This window comes from Chelmon rostratus, chromosome 1 (assembly GCF_017976325.1).
Source record: "Chelmon rostratus isolate fCheRos1 chromosome 1, fCheRos1.pri, whole genome shotgun sequence".
Lineage (NCBI taxonomy): Eukaryota > Metazoa > Chordata > Actinopteri > Chaetodontiformes > Chaetodontidae > Chelmon > Chelmon rostratus.
The window spans coordinates 6,391,770-6,415,451 of NC_055658.1; the positions used below are offsets into that span (position 1 = coordinate 6,391,770).

Below are 23,682 nucleotides of genomic sequence, written 5' to 3' on the forward strand. Positions count from 1 at the left end.
GTGACCTGACTGTTCTTGTTAGTCAGTACTGAGGTCTAACCGAGCTCTGACAGCTCCATAAAAGCACAGCAGAGCTTTTAATAAGCTGCTAATTGGAAGCTTGCAAGCACAGGCTGGCAGAATAAAATGACTGCTCATTTTCATGGATGAGGCTCACGGTCGCTACAGTGCTGAAGGCAAAGGACACAAGGATAGTGTGGGTGGATTAGTACATTGGTGCGTGTCAGTGTGCGTGTGTGTGTGTGTACTTGCACATGTCTATATTGTAACGGCAGGCATGAAAGTAACAGGGGACTAGTGTGAACAGAGTAATTAGCTACAACTCTGCACACCAACTTTCTCTCTTCCCTTCACTCCCTTCCTCCCTGTTCAGCTCTTTAAGCCAGTTTGGGTTTGCTGCATTATCGTTTTAATATGTGCTTCTATATGGAGGAGACTAACATGAACACTGTGGAGGAACACTCAAATAAAAAAAAAAACACCAATTTTAGTAACAATATCCTTTTCATGCATTGACAGCAGAAAGAAATGTACATCACATTTTAAGCATGTTCATGTTTTTTGACTCTTGAGAAACTGAAACAATTCTCAGTGAAGGATTTCTGCTGATTTCTGAAGGCCTGTGTTTTTCCTCTGTGGTAACAAACCCTACTGATGTAAATACCTGCCATCAGTCTATCTGGCAAGTTCCACTGTGTGTTTTGGTGGCATGGCTGCCCATTTGTTTACTTTGTGCCTTTCATGTGCTCAGCCATTTGTTTTAAGTCACAAACCTGCCCCTGTTCTCAGTTCACCATTCACCAGAATCGTAACACCCTTGATACACAGCAGCAGAGCTACTGTCCTGGGCCACAGACTATGGCAGATAAGGGGGTGTCTGTGTGTGCAGAGAGAAAGGGATAGAGGGAAGGTGATAGTGAGACAAGGCAAGGCGATAGTATAGGCCCCCGCCTGCTGCTGTCTATTCTCCTCAATGTCAGAGTTCTCCTTCTCTGCCGAGACTTAGCGCCTGCCTAGCATCACCCTATCTGTTTATACAGAGGCTAATAGGAAGCCTGGTCTTTATCCCCACACTGCGGCTCAACATAATGGAATAGAGAGACATAATGCTGCTTGAGTCAAACAGTCAGTGGAGGCCTTTAAATTGCTTCCAATCCCCTTAACAAATCTGATGGAGAGGCTATGAATAACTCAAGGACCGCTCATCTCCTCACGCTCTGCTTCTCTTCTCTTGTCTTCTCTTCTGCAAAAGCAGTCGAAACCTTGGTATCAACTTGAATTAATTCACTTTACTTCACTTGTTTTAGGAAGTGCCAGTCTATATTTGAGAGAATGATCTATTGTCCAGCATACACTCTAAGAAATGATTCATCAAGTTAGTAGGTACAGCTCAAAATCAACAGCTTTTTCTGTATGAAAAAATAAGTTTGTTATGTTTATTCATTTTAATGAGTTGATAACTTAATTTAATAAGTTTGTTTAACTGAAAATAAATACAAAAAAAATTAACTCAATAATACATGGATTTTCAACAGATATTTCTGCCTCAACTCAAAATATAGGTGTATTCAGTTGGCGCAACTTAAAATTCCATGTCCCTGTGACTTAATTAGCTGAGTAGCCTACAAGGCTGAGCGCAAACAGACAATGCGGCATTGCCAGATTGAAGTGGAAGACACGAGTGAGCACAGCACACATCTGCTAACTTTGTGGTTTGGTGAGTAAAAATTGACTCATATTAGTAACAACAGCTTAGTAGTCAGTATAAGAAATAGTTTTACACAACAGGTGCTTTTTCTTGGTCAGCAGTGCTACTGTGTAAGCTAGCAGTAACTTAGCTGTAGTAATTCGGTCTAACCTCAGTGTTTGCTAAGATTTGTTTAGGTTGCAAATGTTGATTGGCACTGGTTAACTTTGTTTCTTTCAAATTTATTTAAAACTTGTAGTGTTTGAATAGCAATAGCCTCATGGCTAGGCTGTTGTAGGTTACTGCACACATTCGGTTTGTTTTAACTTAGTCAGCCATTGAAGCATCAATAGTGCCTACTAAAATCCACATTGATGACGAGAATAATGACGTCTTAGTTGTACCAGTTGTTAACAGCACATGTGTATTTCTCCCTGCCCATTTCATTGCAGTAGTTTGTGGGAATTTTCTTTTGTTTTCCATCTTGAAAAAAAAGTTAAGGCAAATTTATTGTTATTAATTTGCAAGTTGTAGCCATCATAGCCTTCTGATTGACCTTATTTGAACAGAACTGCTAGTTTTCAAAAATGAAGTGGTCCTGTAAAATGTGCAAATTTGAATCACCAAGAAAGACAGATCTGCTAACGCATTATAGACTTAGACATGGCCATGGTGGAGAATCTCTCCCTTGTCTTTACTGGGAGTGCTATTGCTCATTTAAAACATGGGGCAGCCATGTTTAGAGTTTAAACTCTAAACTATACAATAGTTTGCTGGCTCAACATAAAAAAAAATGAGGTAACAATTTCTATGGACATTTCTGAGTAGAATGAAAAGAAAATAAATAAGATAGATTAACTAAAAGGAGTAATTTTAACACAATTAAAATTAAGTTGGTTTAACTTAAATAAGCTTGTAGAGGAATAGGCAAATCATGTTGATTGAACTTAAGTAACTGAGTTGGCCTAACTAGAAAAGTCGTGTGGCATGTACTTAATACTAAGTTGAAATAACTTAAAAATATCCATGGAAATTGTTAACTCAATATTTTTGCGTTGAGCCAGCACATCATTTGTTAGAGTGTATATTACAGTTTCAAAATCCCAAGCAGACACCATGTACTTGCAGAACGTTTTGTGATAAAGAACTAAAAAAAAAAAAAAAGGCTCAACAGGAATTTTAATTTTCTTCCTGAATGGATACAGAGAACATCGAATTGACTCCAATCTCACAAGGTGAGATGACTTGTTGAAATGACTTGAGTCTGATGGAGAGCATTCTTAAAGTTTCACCTCCACTTTATTTCATTCTTTCCCCTCTATTGTGTCATGATATCACCTAACAGTCCATTGAAATAGGCTGTGAGAAATATCTAAAGTGTTCTGTTCGGATACGTTGTTTTACATTAAAAGACTTCAGTACAAAGAGGAAAAACATTTTTATTTACTCCTGTGCGGCTGAAAAGATTTCTTCTATAGGGTGCTAATAGTTTAAATGTAGAGCAGGACTTGGGATTGTGATGATTATTTAAAAAGAGGTTGCACCCTACAGGTTAGTTACAACTTAGAGTCGAAATTGAACTTAAAACGTACCCCGAGCAGGTGATAGTTGTTCCTTTTCACCTATGATCAAGTGGGACGAAAAGTTGCTCTCATACTTGTGGTTCATCGAGAGTACATTGTGATCATCATTTACGATGATACGCATGCTTAGTTTGGTACCATACAGTTACCATTGCTTGCACTAGATGGTACCAATTGGTTGGTTGTTATCTAAACATGTAACCATGAAGGTGTTGACTTTGGTGGAATCACTTGTAGGTTTTCCAGAGACATTTGTCGATGTTGTTATTACTATGGTTTTAGGCCATACTTACATTTGATGCAGACATTTTCATCCCAGTAAAAAACAGCAATATATATTGATAAATGATCTATGAATTGCTAATAAGGATAGCTGGTATGTATATGTTCACACAACAAAGTGTACATTACATCCTCTTATTTAAAAAAAAAACAAACAAAAAAACACAGAAAACACTGTTTTAGGTCTCTTCCCTTCCATCACCAGTCACTAGTGTCTTTTCGTCCCTTATTACATGAATGCTGCACTTTCTCTGACAGTTTGTAATGCAAACCAGCTTGTTACAATGCAGCAGTCAGTGTGGACAAAGTTATGTCAAGCCAGTGCAACAGGCTGCAGATCTGTAGAGTGTACAAATGAAGAATGACTCACAGAGAAAAAAAAGCTTTTTTGTCGTCTAGTCTCAACCTAAAATGTACCAGCTTACTATCTCTCACGTGGTTACAGATGTTTTAATCGACATGAGGCACATTGCATGTTTTGATGCCAACATGTGTCCAACAAACGATAAACACCTGCCCTTACCAGTTCATATTAAGCTCATCTGTGTCCTGATAGAAACAGCATAGAGCCAATCAAACCTTTGTGCAGCATGCTGATGTTTTGTCCCAACAGAAACAGCAAGGAGAGCTACAGCACCTCCCCAGTTCTGCAGCCTGCTGGTCTCTGCTGCAGTTCACCTTGTTGTGCTGTTTGTTTTCATATACTTGAACCGTGGCAGTTGTTACTCTTAATACTCTGTTATTAGCAACAGACACACTTGCAATTATTCTGTTACTGCAAAAGGACTGGCTGATTGAAGATGATTGGCTGGATCACAACCCGGTGACAAAGAAATTCACACGCAGATGCACACTCAGATATTTTAAATAATGTGTCAAAATCAGCCGTGCAGTGTGGGGGCGGGTGTGCGTGTGTTTATGCAGCCTGCTCATCATGCACTTGTTCATGTGGGTGTAATGCTGCTTTTTCAAGTGTCATTTGTCAGGAAGACACAATTTAACAAAACAGAAAAGTCTGTTTCAGTCAGAGAGTGTGTGAGAGCGGAGGAACGCAGAGGAAATAATCAAGTGATTATAGATTGCCTGTCTGGCAATTAAAGGATTAGTATTCTTTTGCTTTGTAGTGATTTGTTGTTGTAAGCCTGTGTTTTTCAGATGCACCTTGAAAACTGGATGGCCTTAGCATCTGATATCAGTTCTGTCTTTCTCTGCCTCCCTTTGCCTTGTGTTTTTTGATGCTTATTGTAGCTGCTGCTCTCGCCCTTACAGTTACCATGTCTTTAATTATCTGGCAACATGACATACCACTTAGAGCTCTGAATCCCTGTTGCTGTTACGCAACCCCAACCTCCCACGCACAAACACATTTATATACCTCAATTATGTATGCATCTTCCCTGAGTGGTGGAGTCTGACAGCTCTATTAGCTTATGATTTGAATGTGTGTATGCGCTAATAGTGCAGAGTGCCAGATCGGTGATGTCGTTGAATTGTTCAGGTTGTGATGTCTGTAGCGTGCTTGTTGTTAACCTAAAGGTGATAAATAAAACTCAATATGTGACACAGCATGCTGCACAAAGAAGAACAAGCTCGGGGATTAAGAGCAATGGAGTATTTCCAGGCTCAGACACTTTATTTTTAAATGATAATCTTAAATAGTAAAGTAATATGTTTCTTTGGGATAGAATTTGATGACTAATAATTTCCTCAAACGTAGACGACTTATCAAAACGCAAACATCAAAAGATACTGAATCTTAACAGAGTAATGCACAGAACAAAGAACTGAGTAAAAGTCTACCTTATACAGTCAATTTGTATGAGGACGTTGTGTTGACAGGTTTTCTGATATGACTTAGGCAGTAGTCCAAAATCACACCTTCAAGTATTCAATATTATTCATTTGAAATTCAAACCTGATTCACTGTAAGGCTGAAATTGAGAAACAAGTGCATATATTTGTAACCACTGTAAGATTTGAGGATTTTTGGATTTTTTTTCTGTATTTATATTAATGGCAGCATGGTTGCTAAAATCATGCAAATGAAACCACATCAGATATTTTGGAAGGGATTATCATGGCTATAAGGTTTATGTTTTAAGCCCTACTGACTGGTCACAACACTACAGAAGCGTCCCTGCTTGTCTTTTCTACTGAGCCGTGGCTTTAACAGGCTCTGATGGTCGTGTTGGTCGCTTCCAATCATACGGGTCTAACAGGATTACTGGTAGCACATCGTGATGCCGGGACAGCCGCAGCCTGTTTGATATCACCGGTGTGACCTCACAATCACCTCTTCAACAAAAGTCCTGCAAGTGTCCACTCTGAAGTATTGTCTTGTTGCAGAGTGAAGGAAAGGACTAATCCCTTTGTTTCAGTATGAGAACTGTCTAATCTGGGAATGGCGTGCAGTTGGAGCACCTCCTCAATAAATTGAAGTGGTCATAAAATGGGCTTGGAAATCAGCAAGTACCGTTTCTTCATGAGGCTGAAGTTACTTAGATGATACTCACCTAGATGTTGTGTTCTAAGGCAATGTGAGCTTACCTCCAGTGGTGGGCTGAGTCATAAAAGAGTCTTCCACTTGTTTAGCATTGCACCCCTGTAACGTTGTCAGACTTTTTTTTTAAAAGATGTTGTTTTCCCACACATTTTCTTCCTTTTCAAATCCAGACTCCTACATTTCCCATATCTGCAGACAGGTTAAAGATTCAGGTTTGTTATGCTAATAGCTAACTCCACACACCCCGATATTTCAGACTTGCAGTGACTTGTAGTGACATCACTTGAGGCAATTTATCAGACTTTGTGCAGCCCCCACTGGAGCCACAAAAAGCTTTAAAGAACATTCATCACGTTCACGGTAAGTTCTCTCCAAGACCTGTATGCAGACTTTAGTGTGTAAAAAGCAGTGGAGTTCCCCTTTAATTCACTCCCCAACCACCTGCAATAGCAGAATAAACAACCTGAAAACTGACAAGATATTCAGCAGTTTTCAATCAGTTCACTCTAACATGCTGGTTACTTTTGGACTAATTCAGTGGTGTAGTATAACGTTTGAGAAGGCGTACAGTATGTTTGAACATTCTGCCCACTTCCTCCCATATTATTAAGAAAAGCCAAAAAATAGTTGAATGTTTGTAAATGTTTCTCTATGAGGATTTTCTGGATGACTGAAAAAACCATCAACAGACAACAGAAGTGATTCAAAACTGAGTAGCAGAAATTAAACCGAAAGAAAACAACCATACAAATGAAGTACTTAATTACGCAAAGAACATCACTTAGGATGCACTCTGTTTCTGTTCTGTTTGAGTCCTCTCTGCTGTGTTTTATTCTGTTCCTCTTTATAATATCTCTTTTAACTTGAATGAGTCTCTAAAAGGCCCTCGGTGGCCCAGTAAAAGTCCCTGGAACAGTAAAATTGTGTTAAAGTGAGTGATGGTGGCAGCAGTTAGGTTTATATTGCTAGCTAGCAGCTCTTTATGAGACTGTGTAGAATGCTTTCTGGCAAGGACCGCGGTGTAAGGGAGGGGAGGGTGGAGAACGACGATGCACTGAAGAGGATCCTGTCAGAAGGATCGCATTAAAATGACCTTTTAGTTTACCAAAGGGAACTGCTTCTCTATCAGTGTATGTTCCCGTTGACACACCTAAAAGTGCATTTCCTCTCAGGACAGATCAGAGAGCAGGGTCATGTGTGGTGCAGTGGTCAAGGAGACAACAGCTTGAAGTCCGCTGTCACCCTCCACTTTCTTCAGTTTGTGCCCTGAAAACACTGCCTGACGGTGGCGAGAATCAAACCAGCAAAGGGAACTGCAGGACCGTTTCAAGTTGGACTGGCATTTAGTAACAGACAAGAAGACAAATTAGTGGAGAGAAAAGCGTTTGGAGGGTGTAAAACTTGGGTGTCGAAAAAGAGGCAAGTAGTGGGATGAGGAGCGAGGAGAAGAAGTGCCCCCAGAGCCAGAATGTTAAGTGTTTACAAGATGAGGATCCCTTCGTGCACCGCTTTGCTCCTCCGTCTACCCCATACTACTCTCACTGACACACCGCCATCGCACCTAATCAGCCAATCACGGCTGGATTCTGTCTAAGAGGTCTGATTGGCTGATTAACCAAGCTCATCAGCACACCACCCGGTGCGAGAACAAACACACACGGGCAAGCACATACACAAATTGCAAATTACAGAGTGTGTGCACATATGCATAATCTATGCATGCATTTGTCATCTTCTTTGCATTTGTAAAATGTTTTCAGTCTGTGTGGGCAACATGTCTGCAAACCCCCAAGTTTTACATATTAAAAGTTGTTTTACCAGTTTAAAAATGGTTTAACGGTGCATTTGAGTCTTGAATATCATTTGATGTGGCTCTGTGTGCGTGCATGCATGTATGTCTGTGCATGTGTGTGTGTGGAGGGGTGTCAGTTGATGTTTGGTTGGATGTTGGGGGTTATAGTAACAAAGACAATTACAGCTGTCATTTAAATTTCCCAACAGCTGTAGTTGGGTTTATAAAAATAGCTATCACCGGAGCACAGAGCCTTCAATTACAGATTTGGGCACATAATAATTTATATATAATATTAGCATTATCTTAGAAGCTGGCAATTAAACCCCTCATTTATGTACAATGTAATCAGCATTTGGTAGTAGTCTATATCATATAGCCAATGAAAGATAGTGATTCCGTGAAATCCTTTTTAATCTAGTGTACTAAATCCATTTTTTTCACAGTGAGGAGTCGTGCTGCAATATTTGGTGACCACTGCAGTACATGATACTTGCGTATATCATGCACGGCATATAGATGATGCAGGCTTACACAGTACCCTCTTTTCTTCATTCATCCCCTTTTCCATAATCAGCTCTATTTTCCCATGCAGAGCACGGCAACACGTGGAGTATAGCAGGCCCCTAAGGCAGATCAATGCCAATATTTATTTCATGTCCAATTACTGGGGCAGAACCGCAGTCCAGAGGATGCAGCCATGAAAGTCAACGTCCTCTCGCAGGGAAGCACACAGAAACCGCATCAGAAGTACAGCCTGCAGCCTAAGCTTCAAGAGCAAGGAATATGAGTACAAGCGCAGGTTATAGGATTCCAATAGAGTGAGCTACAGGCATTACCAGGGGGTGAAGCCTCCAGAATGCTGAGTGAAATCCTGTTGCTTTCAGAGGGAGGTCCCCTTACAATCCCTTTTCCTTCCCTTCACCTGTTTTTTCTGCTACTGCTTTAAAAAGCCAATTCGTCTTCATCTCTTTAATAATTCCACCTATACTCTGTATTGAACACTCGCCGCCTGTCCGTGCCAGAGTTAAAGAGAATGGTCAGAAGATATCGAAGTCGATCCTATTTATCTCTAACCAATCTCTAACATATTGAACACACACATTTTCCCTTTTTCCTTTACGTGTATGCTATATGAGTGTGAACATGATAGTGTTTCTTTAGTCCTGATAATTGCAAGTAGCCCTGCACATTATACATGGTGTTGACAGGTCTCAGTATTGGAATGGTAGTTGTCAGGTTGTGTCAGTTGCAGTCGGCCAGATACTGAGACCCAGTTTTCTTTCAGTGATCACAATGAAGAAGAAAAAATATTCATTGAATTACTACGTTTGTTTTTGTATCTTTTACCAAAATGATATTTTGCCAGCAGGAGTAAAGAAACATAAGCTCTTATTAACCTCAAGTTTATTTTGTATTCAAGATTACTTCTCCTGTGTAAATGAGCCAACATTAGCCACCCAAGCAATTACTGACTTATATTGATATGTTTTTTATTCGTAAAGGTACAAAGGTTCACAGCTGGACCACAGTTCCAGTTTCCCCGCTCCGTGTTTGATCGTGTAGAATTGCTCGATGAACCAAAGTGTCAGATAATGACTTCCACCCTCCTTTCTGTCTCTCTGTCTTCCCCATTTCAGATTTGTTCTTGACAACTGAAGGACCTTCGTTTGCGACCTGGATCAGTAAGGTAATAATACTTTTTGGACTTGTTTGCTTCTTCCTATCTGTTAAAGGGTCCAGTTCAGTCACGGCGGCCACGACTGACTCACCTCACTCCGCTCTTTTTAGTTTTTATTATGAATTAGAATTGAGGGGTGGTTTGCACTGTCTTCTCACAGCAAGAAGGACCCAGGTTTGAATCCACTAACACTGATTAAATGACCACTTCCTAACCTAAAGTAAAACTTTGTAACTTTTAAAATTTATTTGGCCATTAACTAAGGACCTTCAAAACAATACGGACCACGTTAGACACGTGTGTGTGTGGCATATGTGAAAAAAGTCCAATATGTTCACCAAAAGGCCAACTGTGTTCTCCCATTAAGTACAACCAAAGGTATTTACCTAGTGAGCAGAGAGTGGTGACGCATGCACCGCCTCTCTGTTCATTTCCTTAATGCAACAAATGGATCCACAAAGCTTTGATGGGCTCAGGGGCGCAGGGTTGTTAGCATTGCTGCAAGACTAGTTATTATTCTGAGAGAGCAGAGAGGGGAGACCGCGGCTCTGGGTTTTTGTTGAAGGGGCCTATTTGAAATTCATCAGGTCGAGGCACAAGCTGGACAGTAGTCTGTGTTATCTCAGAGAGGGGAGGAGGAGAAAGGAAGGGGCGGGGGTAAGGAGGAAGAGAGAAACAGAGAGATTGAAGGGTTTAGCAGAGACAGGATGTATGTGACAGTAGAGAGAGACTGAGCAGGAGCAAAACAGTGCAAATAACCGACCTTACCCAAAAACCAGTAGGAGGGGTGACGAGTGGTGAGGTTATTGTTCAGGTGAGAGGAGGAATCAAGACAATTTTCTGGTGAAACATGAAGATCATTTTGAATTTCTAATAGAGTTTCAAACTCTTGGTGATTCAGGAGCACCTGAGAAGCTTACTATGCATCTGCAATGAGGGGGTTCACTTGGGGGTGCTAGCAAACCCTCTTTGCACCACCCCTGGCCATATTAAATTATTGAACACATATATTACGCTAACATCTGCCTTGGCTGGAACTGCTTTTCTTTAGTGAGGGGTCTGATGTCAGATAGTGATGATGATGATGGTGGGGATGATGCTACTCGCAGCTGGTTTTCCAGGTTTGTGTCAGTCAGTTTTGAACAGAGCTGAGTCTTTGCAAGAGTAGGTTTTGAAAAGAGCTGCTCACAGTAGTAGATTGTTAACAGCTCAGTGATTTCATGTTGTAGGTTGTCAGACACATCAGCTCGTTGTTAAATGTTTAACAGTGTTGTAAATATGTTCAGCTCCGTTTGTTTACTTTTGTCCTGAAACCTCTGTGCAAATACCACCAGCAGTTGTAGATGTCTTCGCAGGTTTTTGTTCTTGGAGAGTGGGAACATGTACGTACTGCGTTTCCTCTTTCCAGCTGCACTTGCCACAACTTGAATTTCACTTCAGATGATTTTACATTTGAAAGCAGAGAGCTGAGAAGCTGCTGAAGCTTGAGGTTCAGCTCTGAGAGGTTCTTAGCAATGTCCACCATGAAAGTCAAACCACACAGGCACCTGCTTGTCAGTCAGTTTCCACGTCAGGTTTTCCTTCATCTCTATGAATTATTCCAGACAAACTGACACTTTGGAACGATTTACATTGTCTTCTCAGCTGTTAGCTCGCTCACCACAAAACTTTCCTGCAGAACACTGTCTGTGTCAGAATGTGGTCTTGTTCAGAACTGAAAAAGAGCATTGGATTTATCCAAGCGCATTTGTCCTCACAATTCATTCAGTTTAGGATGTTCGTAGCTGTAATGATGCTTGAGATTAGCCTTTTTATCACTGCGAGCTCATCTTCACAAACTAACTTAGACACAGCGGTTTGCCTTTTACTTCAGCGACAAAAAAGATAATTTGTCCATTTCTCCTGGAAAATGTGACACTGTGCTTCTTCTTCTGCTTTACATTTTGGTCACAGGCGCCACAATACATTGATGGGTTATCAGCGCTGCGTGAGTGTTGCATTCAGGAAAAACGTACTAGCCTACTATTTTATGTTATTTTCTTTATCACTGAAAAAAGATAACTAAAATATTTGCTTTTTTTGTATTTGGGGCCTGGATCAAACGGTCTCATGGGCTGTATACAGCCCAGAGGCCGGAGGTTCCCTGCCCCTGTTTTCTACAATCATGTGTTCACAAAGTGGTGAACCTCGCTCCATCCTTGCTTGTGAACGACTGAGCCTTTCCAGGATGCCCCTTTCATACCCAGTCATGATACTATCACCTGTTACCAATCAACCTGTCCCTCAACTTACTTGAAATGTGTTGTTGTCCTCAACTTCAGAATAAACAAATATTTCTAAAAATCAATGACGTTGATGAGGTAAAACAATAAATGCTTTTTATTTTTACTATTTTCAGTTGTTTCAGTTCTGTTTTATTTGTATTTTACAGTCTCAACGTTTTTATGATTGAGGCTATATGATTAAATACCTGCAAAGCTAATGACATTCCCAACAGCCTCAGCTGTACTTTTTGTTTATTATTTTGTTTTTGTTTATATGCCACGCTAATATGCTAATGTTAGCATGCTAACATGGTAAAGCATGTTAGCATACCAACATTACTCGTTTAATAGGTTTTGATAGTATTAGTAATAGCATTTAGCATGCCTTTTGTCATGAACAACAGAAGTTACTTGAATTTGACAAAATGAAACGTGTATCTGATGATTGCGTGTGTGATTTCATGCAGATCTGGATCGAGATGTAAGCTAAACTTTTCTATTTTTGATATAGCCTGACAAATTTTGAGGGTTATGCAGCCTTATCAGAGGTGCTTGTTGTTTCAACCATAAGCCTTTGCTTCTTTGCTGTAAAGTAGAAAGTGTGGAATTAGCACGCATATGAAAATTGAAATGGTGCTTTGCCTCAGTAGAAATATGAAGTCATTTACATCAAAGGTTTGTGTTATCTGTGTTGGGAAACAGAGATTATCGTCTAAAGCTCACAACAAGCCTGGTAGAAAATGTGTAGTAGTTTTGATAGAGGATCTAGGCATTAGTCTCCCTAACTCTGTCTGAAGCCTTCCTTTGTTTTGCTTTGTGTCATTTGTTCACTGTAATTAATTCATCATTCAATTCATTATTAATTCTTCTCTTTGTAAGAAGGGTCAGTGTCTCACTCAGTGTATCTTGTCATTTTGCACAGTGAGCCAACTACCAATTGATTGATAAAGCTTTATTGTTTGGTGAAGTGGATCTTTTAAATCCTGTTGAAACAGAGTGTGGAGCAAAGATTTTGGGAGCGAGACAAAGTGAACACACACACACACTCTGTGACAGACAGAATGAGCTTTAGCCTTCAAAATCAGGTCCTCTGCAGTATGCAGTCTGTATCACTCCACCTGATTCTCATCTTCAGATCATGGAAAAGCCCAATCCTTTCCACATTCTCTCTACTTTTCTGTTCCTCCGTCCTTAAATGCACAAACAAGTGCTCACATCCACACACACTTACCGCTTGCCCAAAGGACACATATGCACACACGCATCCTCACACATATATACGCAAACACACAAGGCCAAGCCATTTCCCAGCACCCTCAGAGCATTAGACCCCTGTTAATCCCACCACGGTGTTTGGTTCAATGCGGCTGCATCTACCGGTCACAGGCCAGCACACTTCTCTTTCTCCAGCTCTCTGTTTTAATTACTTTTCTCTGTTTTCTCTCCCGCTAAGTCTCCTTCCATCCCTCACCATTCCTCTGTTTTCCTGCGATTACACAAGAGAAAGCAGTCACGGAGAGGAGGGAGGGAAGGGGCGGAGAGGTTGTTTTCATTTCAGTTCATACTGTAAGTGATTTACTCATGCAGACCTCTAGTCACATACATATACATGCGAACATACTGCAGAAACACATCAGCGTTTTGATATTCACTCTCTCGCTTTATAAACTTTCATACAGAGAAATGCATGCTTTCAGGTCAACCCACATGCTTTTTAACACTTTGTCAAAGCAACAGACAAACAGAAATATTCTGAGTGCTTTCTATAGTAAGTAGGAAATGTACTATGAGAGTCTTCCTAAACATACACAGGAAGGACACATCTTTACATGGAGAAAAACAATTTCATAGTGTACATTTGAAATACTTTAGCATGTTGTTTCCTTGGACACATTTCAGTTTTTCAAAGGAAAACAATGAAATGGACACCTGCAGAATTACTAATCTCATGCTAATTTGGCTGTCATTTGGCTGAGTATTCCAAATGTTCTCTTCGGCCTTGGAGGCCTAATATGCACACAGTAGTGTTGTACATGAACTTCCGTAGGCCTTACCTCGTAGAGGGCAACAAAATATTACGATTTTGCTTAGAAACAATATTTAAATTCAGACATTTCTTCTTGAAGATGATTTGTTCTAGCTGTCCACTGGTTGTGACAGTAATGCTTCTGTCTCTTTTCTGAATTCACTTTAATTTTATGTGACTTCTGCCTCATACAGCGTGTTCCTCTCCATGAGATGTAACATACTATTGCAGTTTCGTATTCAGTTAAAAAAATTAAACCTTACTCAGCAGTAGGACATATATTTGGTTCATAATTTGATAAGCTTCAGTGGGTATTCACAGCATCCTATTATACTATCATTCACTTGAAATCAACCCTTAATTCCACTGTTCCAGGTGCATAAATAAAAAAAACACAAACAAATGCCATGCACTGCTGCATCAAACTTCCACCATACACACTTGACATCAGCATTCGCATCAATTCTGCACCATATTGGTTTACTTTGTTGTTTTTAACCATGTAACAAAATCCCAGAAGTGTTCTAGGATAGAGTCTCCTGCTATTCTTCGTGCAGTAAAATGTGTTTTAATGCTACAGCTGTGCATATGTCATTCCACTGCAGTGGTTGCCGAGGTGTGTGTGTGTGTGTGTTTGTGTGTGTGTGTGTGTGTGTGTGTGTGTTTGTGTGTGTGTTTGTGTGTGTGTTTGTGTGTGTGTTTGTGTTTGTGTGTGTGTGTGTGTGTGTGTGTGTGTGTGTGTGTGTGTGTGTGTGTGTGTGTGTGTACGCATATGTGCGTATGATGTGTGTGTTGGGAGTGATGTGAACAGAAGGGAAGAATAATAACAAGACCTGTAATCCTTTCATCTTCACACATCAATCAACTGTTCTCAAACTGTCACACACGCACACACACACAGTTTTAATCATGACATCTTGCAATCAGGCGACCAGCTCCAGTCAATCACACTGACTAAGATCTCATCCTCAATGCACAGAGAGTTAACACCCTGTTGCAGTGTGTGTGTGTGTGTGTGTGTGCGTGTGTGTGTACGCGTGTGTGTGTGATTGGAAGCTTTTGATCTAATTGACATGAGTTAACTCTCCCTGCTTTTGAAGAGATCATCTTCAAAGTGTTTCATTTTCTTTTGCATGGGTCAGTTGGACATACAGGCATGCGTGTAGAAAAGCAGAAAGGTATTACATCCATCTCACTATATTTGATTCACTTTATGTTTTCGCATAAATTATATGAGAAGTCACTTCAAAGCACCCAAATATAATTTCAAACTGCATTTATATAGCACTTTTCTAGTCTACTGACCACAGTCTACCAAAGTGCTTTACAGCACATGCCACATTCATTTGTATTCTACAAATAGGAACTGCTGTTGGGCAACAAACAAATTTGTCAACTGCCAGTGATTGCCCGAGTCTTTTGCTGGTGGACTTTTTGGCGCATTTAAATCACCAAAATAAGTGCCTCTATATTTCTGCCTCATCAGCATTCAAAGCACCAGACATGATGCAAAGAATCTTTAAAAGCACAATTTGTATGCCGTAAATAATTGAAACTGAATGTAGTATATGGCTTCATTTACTGATAGCCTGTGCCTGCTCAATGCCCTGTGCACCATGAAACTACTCACCTGCAGCCCTCTGCTACAGCATTTCAAGAGACATCATGTGCTCAGTCTGAAGGCTTGGTAACCCAGTTGGATCCTGCAGTTTTGCACATGCAGCACTTATCAGAACAAATAAATGGGCATTTAACACTATTAAATGTTTTGCTCGTGTATCAAGTGGGCAATCATGTTTCTAGCGGCAGTCTATTTCAAATAACTGCTGCTATAACCTCATTAGGATTTGGAGGGTTTCATTCACAGTCAGCACTATTTAGGCTATTTCATTTTCCTATTTAATGTATTATTAGCAGAGACTGAAAATAAAATAAATGAATCCCTATGACATTTAGATATAGTCATTCCATTCATTTAAAGTGTCAGATTAAATGCATCTAATGCAGTGGCTTAAGTGTAACTGTGCAGAAACTTCTATATTTATATGCAAACATCAGGAACTATTGAAGCCTTGAAGTAATAATCATACAGTTCTTTTTATAAGTTTGTTGGTCAAGTTTATTTCCCTTCCCACTTCTTTTACAAAAGCAATTTTTCCCCCAAGAGGAACCCAACTGGCTCAAAATTCTAAAAGCATTTACCAATATTCAGGATGTGATGTTCTAGTCCTTTGTGCCATAATCAAGGATCAGCAGTCGAGCAGAAGCCCCATTCAGATGTCACAATATTGATGTACTAACTGACCTAAAGAGATCTTCTGGCCACACCGTCATAAATCTACAGGACAATCCCACTGGCAGCACTTTTCATAGTCTCTAATCTGTCTCAGGGTGGAGTGGGAGACTGTGAGTGTGAGGCTGCCAGTAGGGTGATCAAGTGGGCACTTTCTGAGACAGTTGTCCAGATGAATTAGACCCACAACACTTTGCGAAGGATAAACAACATTTTTCCAGCTTCTCTTTCCGGCAGATCTCCCTTTCCAAAAAACACTCTTATCCACCTGCCCACTTCATGCTATGCATGGGCTCCACAATATCAGCCCACAAAAGGCCCAGTAGGCCTTTTTCAAAGGAGACGTTTCGTTGCATCACAGTAGGTGTAAATAGTAAAATTAATCATGGCCCGCCCTAAACTGAACCAAACTGCAACCGTTTCGCAACATTAACCACATGTTCGTCTTTCTGGTCGGAAGGCTTCGTGTGTCGCTGGGATGAGAATGTGTTGGACGGGTGGAGCAGCTGCTCTGAGCATCTAATATTGCATCTCATACAGATGCTTTAGGATAGATAGATTATAGATATATACATAAAATGTGTATGTGTATGCATGCAAACAAGTTATTGACCACCTGATAGGATTCACGGACAGTGAATGTTAATGTCAGTTATTGTTAGTCAGTTCCATTAATAATGTTTTCTAATTATAAAGTGTCAGGTGTCATTTTTACGGTCTTGTTTAAGTTAATTTGTGGCTCACAGTGATGAAAAAGTCCAATCTCAACAGCCATTCCATTCCAAACATGTTAAACTGGATGAGCTGCAAGGACAAATGCTCTTGGATAAAGTTAAAGCTCTTGGACAGAGTTTGGATGCCCAACAGACAGCTCTCACAAGACCACATTCTGACAGAGGCAATGTTACAATTGCTGGCCCCCCAGGTGAGCCCCCTCCTCCCCCATATCGCATATGCATAATAAGCCTCTCAAGTGGTGGCCACCCCTTTGAAGAATTTCTAAGGGTGACACTGAGTATGGCCCTTGGAGGATCTTCCAATTTATTTTCATGAACTTGTGTAAATGTAATAGCTGTAAATTATTAATCAAACAATACATGTAACAGTATCATCATGTCAGTGTTCAGCAGTTTATACATTTAAACAACAAATGCACACGATAGCAACTTCAGTATTTTACAGCACATACTTGTACATACTAGTCATTGTAACTCTCTACCCTCTTCTCATAAATCACTAATGTTGGTATCAGCAGGCAGCAGTTACCTGCTGCACAGAATCACATCTGCTCATACATGCACACACACACACACCCCATGCACTATTATGCTTATCTCCAACTCCCTTCCTTTTTCTCCCTTGCCCTCTGTAAAGGGCACCACACACCAGTGGCAGTCATTGTGTGTCATAACAGTCACACCACTTGTTTTCTATATAAGCACTTATTAATATATCTGCTTATATAGCTACAGCACTGATGCATGTAAATCTAAGATGATGGGGCCTGTCAAGATATCCTGCAGCACTACTCACCACCTGACAATCAGCAATCCCTTGACTACTTCCCCAGTCAGTTCAGTACGCCTGGCATGTGCAGCCAACTGGGAACATATGAGATATGGTAGTTTCAACTGCTTTTTGAGATTTTATAGATTTAATGATCAACAAATAATAACATAAATAAATGATAGTGATGGTAATTTAACTTAAATAAACTCTATACAAATCTAAAGGTGAGGGCCACCTGCAACACCAGATAAACTGATTTTGAACTTGTGCTTTCCATTTTCAGTCAGTTACATGAGCAATGTTAAGATGGGTCACAAATAGAATCTACAAACGTTGCCATTTATTATATATGATTTGACTGCTGAAATAGTCCATACAGACTGCTGCTGTGAGTGTTGGGGGTTATTTGGAATCTGGCAGCTGCAGTGTTCCAGCATCTGCTACAAAATATATGTATATATGCAGCACACAGCAGTGAAATATGTACTTCTCATGCAAAAACAACCCAAACCCTCCTTTGTGATTGCTTTTCTATGCTCCAGTAAAGGCCCTGTGGCCCGCGGTCCTGTATAGAAAACGTACAGAACCATTATGTTGATTGTATACCTTTTCTCCATCTTACATCCATACATTTGCTGTAAACCTTTGTAGACTTATTGACGTCTCTTGAAGAAAACGGCAGCCCTCAGTTGCAGTGTGTATGGGCATTTATTAAACTGCATTATCTTCTCCCTCCCTCTCTCTCTTCCTCTCTCTCTCGTTCTCTCAGGATGGAAACTTCACCAGAGCTGATATCATGCCAGCAGAACCACCAGTGTCCCACCAGACTGTGGGACAGTCCTCCTTTGTTGACTTTGGTGAGAATGACAGAGATTTGGCATTTGCTGTCATTTTTGACAAACCTAGTGTGTTTGTGTGTGATTGTGACAGAGTAACAGACAGATCCCTTTTAAACCTAGCACTGGCATGCACTGTGAGGATTTGGAGTGTAATTGGGCTGACTCAAAATGTAAAAAATCAAAAACACAGGAAATCAGTGTGTAAACACACTCAAGATGCTTAGAAAACCTCTGAAAGTAGTCTGAGTTGCACTGGGCAGTAGTATACAGAAACATGTTTTGCCTCTATGTGTACGTGTGTGGCAGATCCATTCCTCTCCTAAGTCCTTTTAGCTCCCTCTGCATTCGAAGCTGTGTAGCTTCAAAGGCTTCCAAATAGGACTGTCTGGTCTTTTGGCTTTGGCATTTTCACTACAGCTCTCTCATCACATAACTTTCTTTCTCTACACACACACACACACACACACACACACACACACACACACACACACACACACCACAAATGCTCACCCCTTAGCAGACAGGCTAATCTCCCGCGTGAACACACAGTTGCAGACACACACTCCCACAGAAGACACTCTGATACACACACTCAATCCTACATAGAGCCAGATTTTTCTGAACAGCTTATCCCCTTAAACAATCTTGGCCAGTAGTATTCATTGTTCAGCTCAGCTTTACATTTATCCGCAGCAAATCTCAGCTGGCTCTCTAATCTCCAGGCTGCAGCCTGTTCACCACAAAGTGGCCCCTGGTACTGCTACCACCTCAGCCAGGCGAGTGGCAGAATTGTAGGATTGCGGTGGCCTCTTATGCTTGTTTGTGAAGGTAAATACCATTTTTGATTAACAGTGCAGCAGTTAAATAAGATAACAAAAATCTGGATGGAAAGCTGAATGAATAATAATCCTCCTTCTCTCAGCATCTGCTGCCGAGATGGCCCTGAACAATACACTGTACCTCCAGCTGCTATAATGTAGCTGGTCAGGTGCCAAAAGTAAAAGACTGGTTGTACCTCCCTGCTTGTAAATAAATGAGCACAGGCTGCCCGGTTGGCTGTTCTAGAAAAATATATAGAATAAATAGCATAAAGCCAGATGTAAGTTATTCTTAACACTGAATTTAAACCATGCAACAAAAAGTGCCAATTACTGGATAATAGCACATTGAATTTCCCTTCATTTGTTGAAATTCTTCCATGAAATGCAGAGAAATAGCAGTGTGAGTAGAGAAGAGTCATAAAGTCAGCAAAATTACTAGGTAACATATGTAGCAATACCTATCTGACGTTTGGTAACATAAGCTGGCATTAGCCAGAATAAGCTAATGGTCATGCCAGACCAAATAGGGGCTCGGTTCTAATGGAAAGTGACACAATACAATCCATCTGTGTGTCTTCACAATATAAATGGTGAATATATTGGTGAAGAGATGCTCGCATGGCTAATGGGTGAATCGCTGTAGCTGACAAACTAACCGGGAACATTCAGTCCCACTTAGTCACTCAGTTTATAGTCAGACAGAGGAGGGTTCAAAAAAAGTGGAGGTGCAACATAGCATAAAAACTACTATATCTTCTTATGCTTTGAACTTTCCAGTTAATTGCCTCAAAGGTCAGCAGTAGCGTTTTGCAAGTTACTTTCAAAATGCAGTGTGTTGTCTGTAATACATAACTAAAGAATATTACACTCTCTGTGAAGTTATGCATTACTTTTGCGTTACTTTCACCAAAACATAGCTGAACTACAGCTCGTGTTATGCAGCTGTCTGCACTGGCTCTGTGCAGCCTCACACCTCAGCTGCGTCTCATGAATGTAACTGAACTCTGAAATGTTTGTTTACACTTCAAGCTTATCTCTATCTTTTCGACAATACACACATAAATGCAAGGATGATGCCCAATAAATAGGCACTGAACAAATATATTTACCTACATTTTGCAATCTAGGAGTGTGCTGTTCTCCAGACAGAGACAGGCACATACACACACACCTCTTCTGGTTTGCAGTTTGCTTAAAGCTGGCGCTGTAGCGACGGCACAGTAATATATTGCTGTAACGCTTTACTTTTGTTATACATTACCCCCAACACTGGCCAGCGCTGTCAGGACCATTTGCTATTGGTCAGAGTTCACCAAAGTCAAGTCAACTGAGCAAATGCTGCAATTTGAAATGATTGTATTTGGCTCAGAATGTCACCCTTTTAAATGCTGATGTTACCGGGCCATAAGGCTGCTGCAGCCAAACTCCTGAGTGTCCTGAAATCAGCAAGGTGATTGCTTATGAATTCAACTGTTCATTTAGGAGAGAAAGATTGAGTGACTTTTTATTTCCAAAATGACATAGTCTTTGCTAATTTGCAAGATTATTGGTCTCTCCTTGGGCTGCATTGAATTTAATTTTTTTTTTCTTACATTTGAAGCTTCTTTTGAGGTTTTTGAATGAAGCTTTGAGTGTCATATTTTTTGACCTTGTCACTCCTCAAAATATTAAAACCCTTAAAACATAATCCTTAGTTTGAATGAAGTGATTCGTTAGTCTCAAAGTCTTCAAATGCTTCCAAACTGGCGCCTTTATGGAGTACCAAGCGAATGCCGACACATGATTTTTTTTTATACATTTTTTTTCATATACCTAAGTAATTTGCTATTATAGTGTTAGAGTCAAAATGGCTTTTTGTTATTGTGGTTATATAAATGTCATTTATGGTGCTGTAAAACTGCATCTTGACCGCCTGTATTCCTCCCATTGTGTGCAGCAAGCAGGAGAGCAAACAGTTTTTTGACCTCAGTGAACAGGTTTTTTTTGAAAGGCGAAACACCAGCAAATATGGATACAAGCATGCTATTTCTTTAGATAAAAATATGTGAATTTTGGAAATGTTGACATCCTTTTCCAATAAATTTTGACATGTTGGAAGTCAGTTGTTGGAAATTGGATCGCACGAGTCAGACCTATGCAGCAGCCACTGGCATCTAATTCTGCAAAATGTTATATTACTAATAATATTAGCCTAGCCTTATTTTTATCTGAAACTGTGCATAAAAGCCATGTTTAAACAGAATGAATAGACATGAAAAAAAGCTGCATTGAATGTCAATGTTATTAATGAAGTTTCAAGGCTTCAAATTTATTTTATGCAAAGCAACAACCTTTGGTGTTTTTTCATTGCACTTCTTAGGGTTCACTTATGCATTCATACTCATATTGTATGCTGTCTTGCAGTCATGATCCTTGAGAGAGGGAAGCTAGATTGTCTAAAAAATATGCACATCTTCAAACAGTGTTCCAGTAATTTAGGAGAAGCAGCAAAGGACTGCTTAATGTCTAGAGGGAAACAGTGCAGAGTGTCTGTAGTATTGATTCTGGACAGCCAAACCTAAGTGGAATATGCATCATTTCCTGTGAACCGAAGGAAATTTTCCAGGGAAGAATATACTGTCAATGCTAAAACATTTGGCAGTGAATAAGTATCGGCATTTATCTGTAGGAAAATGGTATTCATTCCATTATGTCTTCAAAATATGATAGAAATCAGATGTAATCTTTTTTCTGGTTTGTAGCTTCTTTGTCTGCTTTTTGCTTTTATCAGTTGTTTTTTTTTTTCTTATAACATTAAGACCTTTTTTTCCCCATTTCGCCTGTGTGACCTTATCACTCAGTTTGAGCTATGCGCCGTTGTTAGCTGCGTAATGTTCGATGCATTTTTAATTAACTTTTGGGCTCGCGTGGCTCTCGTGCACAGGAGCACACAGACGCACACAAACGTGCACACTGAGCTTCATACTGATAAACACATCCTTATTGGAAAGATTAATCTGCTAATCTCATTGCAGCTGGGGGTGTCCATCAAATATTTAGTGAACAAACTTCCCCTTCCCAAATTTGCAATAAAGTATGAGCCAGAGGGGAAGTGACCTATATGCTATGGGGTGTGTGTGTGTGTGTGTGTGTCGCTACGTCATGAGGGAATCTGTCTCACAGTGTTGTGTAATTTGCTGCCGAGTGTGTGTGTGTGTATGTAATTCATCATCTTAAGGGGCGGTGACCTTTTTTTGTTTAAATCTCGAGCTTATCTCGACAAAAACTTTTTCATTTCTTTAATCTTTTTTCACTCCTCCTACGGCTCGGAAATGTCACTCCAAGACGTTTCCCTCGTTAGCCTGGGATTGAAGCCTTTGAGGGTCACGCTTCTAATAACCTGCCAAATTCAGGGAGAGAGATGCCTTGCAGGATGTAACATCTCTCTCTCTTTTTTTTTTTTTGGTCCCGTTTTGTCTGCGCTCCGTCCCTCCTCGGCTGTCTCTGTCTATCTTTATTTCTCTTGATCTACTGTATATCTGCTATCTACGGCTTACTCGCTTTTCACACTCCTCTTCCTTCTCCTCCCTCTGTTCTTCATCTAAACAGCTTTTGGTGTCATTGTTTTTACACTGTTGGAGGAGGACTCTGTCATGACCCGCTATCAACCCCTCTATCATTTTTAGTCCCTCTTTTTTCTAGGATGTTCACTTTGTTTAAGAGATTATTAGTGTTTTGCAATATATAGAACAATGATATCCCACATCATTTAAAGAAATTAAATTTTGTGATGAGTAATAGTTACATAGATCAAAACAGTTGAAGCTAGATAACATGAGACACACTGTATCAAATAATGTTAGACTTAAATTAGAAACACATTCATCACATTCAACCATATCTCTCTGTATCTCTCCCTTGTCAGACAGAGCCAAAAAGAGATGCTCTGTGCCAACAAGAGCGGAGTTAGTGTCTGTTATAAAATCAATGGCGCTGAATGGGAGACCCAGGTTGAGTCAGATGAGATTGCCTCTGACAAGAAATGCACACAAAACCGAAAGAAAACCTGCCCCAGTAGGTAGCAACCCTTTAAATATTTTAATGCCACAAGTCCAAAACTGATGCATTTCAGCCTGAAGCAAGCAGTGTTCTTTCCGTTATATCTGCTGTAGTTTTAAGACGGACACATGCAGCTCGAATGAACACAGAAGTGATGCAATGGTCCTTTCTCCTCAGTCCAAATTTGAAGGAATGAGTCCATGTTCATGTTACCTGTGCCACAAGTTAGCAAGTACTGCCACATTAAAAGCTAGTTTCTTAGTTATACTAGCTGGATGCTGGTGTGGCAGTCTAACACCAACAATGAATATCAACAATAACAATAAGATTTGAAACAAACTTCCTTCAGAAGAATTATCTGAAG

General features: G+C 40.2%; 1 protein-coding gene across 1 annotated transcript in view; it reads left to right on the plus strand.

The window, feature by feature from the left end:
* itfg1 (integrin alpha FG-GAP repeat containing 1) overlaps positions 1-23,682 on the plus strand; it is a 155,686-nt gene that overhangs the window by 24,896 nt on the left and 107,108 nt on the right. Inside the window, exons 7-8 of the mRNA XM_041941921.1 lie at positions 9,488-9,537; positions 18,390-18,477. Coding sequence (XP_041797855.1) covers positions 9,488-9,537; positions 18,390-18,477 — 138 coding nt within the window. The remainder of the gene's footprint in view (positions 1-9,487; positions 9,538-18,389; positions 18,478-23,682) is intronic.